This window comes from Diceros bicornis, chromosome 31 (genome assembly GCF_020826845.1).
Source record: "Diceros bicornis minor isolate mBicDic1 chromosome 31, mDicBic1.mat.cur, whole genome shotgun sequence".
In the NCBI taxonomy this organism is placed as follows: domain Eukaryota; kingdom Metazoa; phylum Chordata; class Mammalia; order Perissodactyla; family Rhinocerotidae; genus Diceros; species Diceros bicornis.
The window spans coordinates 3087093-3094642 of NC_080770.1; the positions used below are offsets into that span (position 1 = coordinate 3087093).

The 7550-nt window shown below is 51.1% G+C and overlaps 1 protein-coding gene across 4 annotated transcripts in view; it reads right to left on the minus strand.

The window, feature by feature from the left end:
* NADSYN1 (NAD synthetase 1) overlaps positions 1 to 4944 on the minus strand; it is a 41565-nt gene extending 36621 nt beyond the window's left edge. For 2 of the 4 annotated variants that reach the window (XM_058526169.1, XM_058526167.1), the window contains exons 1-3: positions 4725 to 4942; positions 3466 to 3526; positions 534 to 650 (exon numbers count right to left, since the gene is read on the minus strand). In XM_058526169.1, coding sequence (XP_058382152.1) covers positions 534 to 650; positions 3466 to 3526; positions 4725 to 4809 — 263 coding nt within the window. In that variant the 5' untranslated portion in view covers positions 4810 to 4942. Of the gene's footprint in view, positions 1 to 533; positions 651 to 3465; positions 3527 to 4724 lie in introns of all 4 variants that reach the window. The other 2 variants (XM_058526168.1, XM_058526170.1) reach the window with 2 other exon arrangements.
* Between the last annotated feature and the right edge of the window lie 2606 nt (positions 4945 to 7550).

Here is a 7550-nt window from a genome sequence, read left to right on the forward strand (position 1 = left end):
ATACCTATGGAACCTACACCATATGGACCTACACCTACGGAACCTACACCTATGGATCTATACCTATGGAACCTACACCATATGGACCTACACCTACGGAACCTACACCTATGGATCTATACCTACGGAACCTACACCATATGGTCCTACACGTACGGAACCTACACCTATGGAACATACACGATATGGAACCTGCACCATCTGGAACCATATGATCAGCATGTCAATATACAGTGACATGGAACCAACCCAAGACTTTGCATTAAGTGAAGAAAGTGCTATACACATGACAGAGTGAACACTATGCTCCCACTTGCGCAAAGTGTGTTCACACGTGCACAGGAGCTTCTGGAAGAACAGACAAAAACTGCTTCCCAGAGCTGCCTCCACTGGCGGGATTAGGCGTGTGTGGGGCTGGGGAAGGAACAAAACCCACTTCTCAACATAAGGCCTTTGGTAGCTTTTGAGACGTGCAGATGCCACATCCCTGAAGCGAGGAGCTTGCCTTGTCACATGCTCATGTGGCCACTTACATTCCCACGTCACAGATGATATCCTGAGTGACTGGAGATTCCAACAGGGCAGCCAGGACTTGGAGCGAATGCAAGAGAGTGTCCGACTCGTAATAATGATCCCAACATCCGTAGCCACTGCGGAGGGGAGAGAGCAGGCAGGTGAGGCCCAGAACCTACCAGGTGAGCCCGGGCCAGGGTGGGGGCGGGGGCCTACGGGTCACTCGAGTTAGAGCATGCAGGGGTGCAACCCAGGCATTGCTATCTTTTTAAAGCCTCTAGCGTGATCCTACTGTGCAGCCAGAGTTACAACCACAGCTACAAAAAGCCATGCATTTTATTGGAAATTAAGAAGCACTGGGCCCCTGTCCATTTCTCTTAGTTTTAAGTTACTGGGAGAAATCCTCTCTCTTGTCAAGAAGTGTCTGCTCTTAGACTTTTTCTTTTTTATAACCTTTAACGTGGCCAAAACCACACTGATCTAACAGAAAAGGATGTGAAAGAAACAAAGCTAGACCCACAGGAAAACATTCTTCAGGCAAGGAATGTCATTAACAACCATTCAAAACACCACTTGCACAGCCGCCCCTGAGCTTCCTCCTCTGGATGTTTGCAGGGGGCTGAATGGCATCCCCCAAAAAGGGATGTCTATGTCCTAACCTCCAGAACTGGTCAATGTGACCTCATGCGGAAAGAAGTTCCTCACAGACGTAATTAAATTAAGGATCTCGAGATGAGATGATCCTGGGCTATCTGGGTGGGCCCTAAGTCCAGTGACAAGCGTCCTTATCAGAGACAGAAGGAGGCGAAGACACGGAGAAGAGGGACGGCCTTGTGAAGAGGGAGGCAGTGACTGGAGGGAGGCGGCCACAAGCCCAGGGACTGGGAGCTGGAAGCAGGAAGAGGCAGGAAGCATCTCCCCCAGAGCCTTCGGAGGAAGCAGGGCCCTGTCGACACCCTGATTTTGGACTTCTGGCCTCCTGAACTGTGACAGAGTAAATTCCCGCTGTTTTAAACCACCCAGCTTGTGGGACTTTGTCACAGCAGCCCCAGAAAACTCACACAACGCTCAGGGATGTCATAAAATGTGAACACTGGGTTGAGAGCAATCTCTTAGGATGGAGGTTCCCATAATAAAACGCAGAGCACTTGTAAACCACTTTCAAATCTTTCACAAGTCTTCCTTCCTACAGCGCAGCAGCCGAGAAGTGACGTTTCAAATGCTGAACAAACTTTGCCCACACAAACAGAAACCCCCAAACTGACATTTGCCATTCTTCATGCCTGGAAAGCATTCCTCTCGGCCTGTGGCTCTGGTTCTCATATGAAAATGGGGTCAAGGAGATGCCCCGTGAGGGATGGAGACCTGGAGGTCCTCTCCTCTCCAGCAGACAGACTCCTGTTTCACGAGTTTTCACTCCCTGGCAGCGCCCAGGCCGCATGTGACACCAAACAGCATTGCAACGCCAGACCCCTTGCTGCCTGATGCCCAGCCATCCACCGAGCTCTCACCCCTGCAGCTGCCCAGCAAGCGCAAGGGCATTTTACAACCAGGGCTGATCAGGAAGTGCCGGGGCCCATTTTGGGTGGCAGCCCTCCATCTACAAAGCCTACAAAACTGGCTCAAATAAAACAGCTGGCCTCTCCAGGGGAGGACCTGTGGATCCATGAGCCAGCCGCTCTAGGGGCAGTGGCCCCTCATTCTCCTCCCAGGTGCCCCTTCTGGGGTGGGAGCTGGACTTGCACCGGCAGGGACAGGAAGAGGGTGTGCTCAGCGAAGGACGTGGCTCCTCTCCCGCCTCAGTTTCCTCTCTGTAAACTGCTGCAGATGGCAAATGAGAGCCTGCTCAGCACACCCTAAACCATCTGGAGCCCAGCTCAGCTGGGCCCTCACTCCTGCTTCACACAGATATACCATCCCGGGATCGGCGGGCTGGCGGGGTGAAGAAGAGGGCAAAGAAAGGAATGAGGCCCTACCCTGGAAGTGTCTGGACAGCGATTATGCCAGGAGGACTGGGCTGGTGACTGCAGCCCCTCCAGAGTGGGGGACAGAACAGAGAGACCAAGCAGGAAGTCAGGAGCAAAGGTCACTAAAGCTGCCCGATCTTGGGCACCCAGGCTCCCAGGGTCCTGGCAGTTAGGCGGGGAACTTCTTAAGGAACAAACTAACGGAGGGGTGTCGATGCTCTTGGATACTATGGGAGACACAGCCCAAGATGAAGTCAGGATTCCAGGAAGAGAAATCAACCTACCGAGGAAAATGAACTGGAAAGGACAGAGAAAGCTGCTCCAACGACTAATACAAAAACGCCCGAGAGAAGGCCGTGTGTGCAAACACTAAGTGCAGAAACAAGAATGAACCGAGGCAGGGGGCACGGACGGAGGAGAGACTTCAGATTCCACGACTGGGCAGGAGCCACAAAGAGAAACAGGAATAGAAGCCCACAGGGCAGCTGACCCGAAGTCAGAACAGGACCATAGCTCGTACGAGACTCACAGCGCGGCAACAAACTGATTGTTTTTGAATAAGAGACAAGAGGAGAATCAAGGAATCAGCTTTCCCGATTATTGCAAAAAGGCAGAGCGGAAGGGATCACCTACACTCGCTTATGGAAAGATGCTGAGACAGACAGTTCACGGCCAGATGTGAACCTGATGACCTGGGAAGGGTGGTGGTAAAACAGAAGCAGCCCAGCTTTGAAATCAGCCGTGGCCCGGTAGAACTCAGCTCCCCTGGTTACTCGGCACAGGGATCTAGGATCACCCAGCCTTGCTGGGCCTGCTCTTGTCTGATGGTGCGAAGCAGGCCCACACACCGATGGTTTCCTAAATGGACCCGCATATCCGGAGTGCTCAGTATCAGCCCCCGCCTTCCTTGCCCCTTAGGCCGAGGGGAGCTGACACAGACACCTCTACCTGCCCACCCTGGGGTGTTTGTGCGTTCTGCTCTCACCATATCTCCAGTTCGGGTCCAAGCCTGTATCTCGCTCCTTTGTGTTTGGCAATTTCAATACCTACACACACAGAGAAAGAAAAGGTCAATTTCAGCACCTACAACTTGGTCAAAGGCTGCGGTAGGTATGATAAAAAACCAAACAAGAAAAGAAAGCGCTCCGTGATCTCCAGACCCTGCTTACACCTGCAAGAAACGAGAAGCAGGCAAGGCCCTTAGCACCCCAGAGGAGGAGAAAGAAGTCACAGCCTGGCAGTTTATTAACAAGCAGACATGGAAGACCCCGTGCAGGGAGAAGGCGGGACTTGCAGTGGCAGCAGCCCCAGGCACCATCCACCTCCGGGTTTGGGCAGCAGCTTCCAAGCGGACTCTGGGGAGGACAGGCCAGCGGAGGGGAGGCTCAGCTGGGGCCACCCGAGACCACCTCTCTTCACCCCAACTAGATTTGCTCTGAGCTCTGACGAAAGGAAAGCAGGTTGATATGAAAAAAATAAAAAGGATGAAAGTCCAAGGCACATGGCAGATAAGATGCCCTCACTTGAATCATCCTGTTTTTCCATTCCTGCTCTTGGAAAACCCTCTTGCAGGAAGCTGCTCGTGACAAGACAACGTGGGGTGGCCACACTTGCAGGGCTGCCCAGGGGGGCCCCACTTGAGGGGTAAATAGGAATAGTGCAAATGAATAGTGCAAACTTTCACTCTCGAAAGTGAGCCAGTGCAAGCGATAACTATATGGGGAGCCCACACCACCACTCCCTAGTCTCTAAGCTCACGGGCTTACCCCTTATTCCACTTCCCTCTTTGGGTGGAATTCTCCAAATGTCCACCAACCACGAAGGTCTTCAGGCCCCAGAGACCAGCACTGTAGGACACTTCTTCACAACCTCCTTCCCAGGGGCTGGCCATTCTCTCCCCTTAAACACTTCCGAGGATGGGCAGCTCAGCTCTAAATATGCCACTGGGGACCCCAGAAATATTCAGGGACAGGTAGGCCCCAGCCCTCCCCTCTCCACCTCCACCGGCCAGGCTTTTCTAAAATACTACGTGCACATACCACGTGTCCCCAGGCACTGTAAACCCCGCCCCCCTTTCGAGAGGAGGACCTGGGCACTCACACAGGCGTGTCATTATCCTATTGTCTTACCTGTCCCCAGGCCCCCGCTGCGAGAGTTTCTGCACAGCAAGGCTGCGTGTGCGTCACGAGCAAGAGTGGACCTCCGCCCCTCCTCCTGTCCGTCCCCGGCCGCCCCCAGACTCACTCTTTAAAATCCTTTGCAAATTGCCCTCGAAGTCCAGGGCCCACTGGTTCAGTGCGCAAGTGGCCACTGTCACCTTCCGGCCCATGCTGGCCGCAGTCGCCTGGGGAGGATGCCAGCCGGACAGCGAGTTCTCCTGTCCTGGGGAGACAGGCGGCCCTGCAGCGAGCCCTTCCGGGTCGCCCTGCCCCCTCCGGCCGCGCCTGGCGGACACTGGAGCGCAGAGCCGCGGCGTCAGGCCCCGCCCCGCCTGGCCTCGCCCCGCCCCGCCCGCGGAGCTCTCGGCCGCGCCTGCGCAGCAGGGAGGGCCGCCGACGCGCGCGTCCCCGCCGAGCGCCCCGCCCCCGCCCACTGCGCCGGCGCCGCCTGGACGCTGACCCTGGCAGGTGGGAGAGTCGCCAGGTCCTGGAGCGCAGGTGGACGGGCGGGCCCGCCAAACTGTCCCCACCCTTCTATTTTATTCCACATCTCCCCATAAACTGCACCTTAATGTGCTTCTGCAACTCGATTTTTCCCTGTAATATTAGATACATCCTTTTCCTTGTTTTTCTTCAGTTTCGTGCTCCGTTGTAGGAATAAAGCACACTTTACCCATTCAGTAACCGACGGCCATTTAAGTTATTAGCAGCATTGTGCCAACACGCACGCGCTTGCGCACACACGCACTGCTGCTCTCGTTCCCATAGGTGTCTCCTTCGGGGCCACCTATGGTTTCTCCGCACCCGTAGCTGCCAGTTTCTGCAGGGTTTGCACCACCTGCAGCGTGCCTGAGTAGCAGGGTGTGCACATGTTCCACTTTACTAAATATTGCCAAATTTCTTCTCCCAAGTGTTTGTACCTATTCACTACCAGCAGTTTAACAGCTTTTCTTTTTCACATTGCCCCCCCTAGTCCACTTAGGGTAGGAATCCAATTTTTTTTCCATATGAATAACCAGCTCACCATCATTGATGGCATAGTCCAACCTTTTCTCCTGGTTTGCAATGCTACCTCTGCCATACATATATAGGTTTTCACATTGTCAACTTAAAAAGCAAATTTGCCTGTTATTTTATTTCAAAACGAGTTTATTCGGGAATAGCCCAAAGAATTGCAATTCGAGATGTGCATGCTACGGCAAACCATAGGCAGATTCAGATAAGAAAGAACGGAAGCGGCTTTATAGAGAAAAAGCAGGAGTAGAGAGGGGCTGTTCTAAAGGAAAGTCCATTAGGGGAAAGGAGCAGTTCAGGGTGGCAACGGCTTCTCCTTGGCTGGGCTGTTGCTGGATGGGGAGATAAATCTTCCTTCTTAGTGTAGTTGTATTTCCGTCCAGAAGGACAGCTGAGCCTCTTCCTGGTTTGTGTAATTGACCATGTGTGACAGGGTGTGAGGGCTCCCCCTACAGGCCTTCCCGACTCCAATTTGGTTAAGGTTTCTTTTATTAATTTCCACAAGGTACAGGATGGTAACGTAACAGCTAGATCTTAAGTTAGCATGAGGGAAGCCATCTTAAGGAAAGGAAGCAATATTGTAACTATGATCCTGACTCACTAGTTTCTAAGAATGTAATCCTGCCTGCACGTAGCCTCGATGATTAAGCACCTCTCACTTTTGCAAAATACATGCTCTGCTAGTTCTGTGACTCTTGCTTACGTATAACTCCCAGCTGTGATAAGATGATAACCTTATTCTCTGAGTTCCCCAGGAACATGACGACCTCCAGAAAGAAAAACTCTGCATTGGTACCCATCAAGAATGACAGAAGAAAGAGATAATGTGGCACCTTGAAGTTCGTCACAACAGATGGTCAACATCCCTAAACCCCCTCCTTCCCTGCCCATTTCCCCTATACAACTGCCTTAAATTCTGTATAATTTTAAGATGGTTCTTTAGGACACTAGTCCGCCATCTTCCAATTATGCTAGCTAGTCGTATAAACTTTCCTTTTGCAACCACTGGCTTGTTTGCAATTGATTGGCACTGGATTACGGCAAGCAGAATAAGCCCCTTTTCCCTTGGTTACAATAACTCAATGAATAAAAAAAAACATTAGTCCATACTGACAAAAAATTAAATTAAACAAGAGAGGGAAGTTCTTCACAGAAAAACGCCAACTAATAAATGCTGAAAGGATAATGAAATTAGAAAATCACTCCATTTGCACCAAGAAGTAAGTGATTCAGGCAAGAGTCATTATTAAATTCTCAATGACTGGGTGAAAGGTTCTTTGGGAACAGCATATTTACACAGTCTCAGAGCATCCACAGGTTACTCATTCACAAGAGGAAAAAGGGAGACTTCTGGCAGAAATCACCTGAACCACACAATCAAACTTACCAGACAATGGGACAAGAGACACTGTGTTGACTCCCGATATAACGCAAGAAGGCATGTGTCGACACAAATAATCAACCCATCTACAGATAAGAGAGATATTTAATGGGCTAATGTTGAGGGCAAGCCCAGATGTGTTCTCTTCCCCAGGGAAGAAAGCACTCCGGGGAAGTGTGGTTTACAGCGCGATTATATACCATTTCAGAACAAAGAACATACATTAAGCATAATAGGAATACAATTTTTTTTCCCCCAAAGTCACAAGGAGATGTTTTGCTGCAGTTTAGCACATACACAGCAGGTCCACTTGACCTCGGTTCTCTGGGAAGAAAAGCTTATCATCAAAGAAGTACTGGTATTGGCATCAGAGAGAAAGAGAAAGAGAGACATCTGTCTCTATCTTTTTTTTTTGGTGAGGAAGAGTGTCCCTGAGCTAACATCTGTTGCCAATCCTTCTCTTTTTGCTTGAGGAAGATTGTCCCTGAGCTAACATCTGTGGCAATCTTCCTCTAT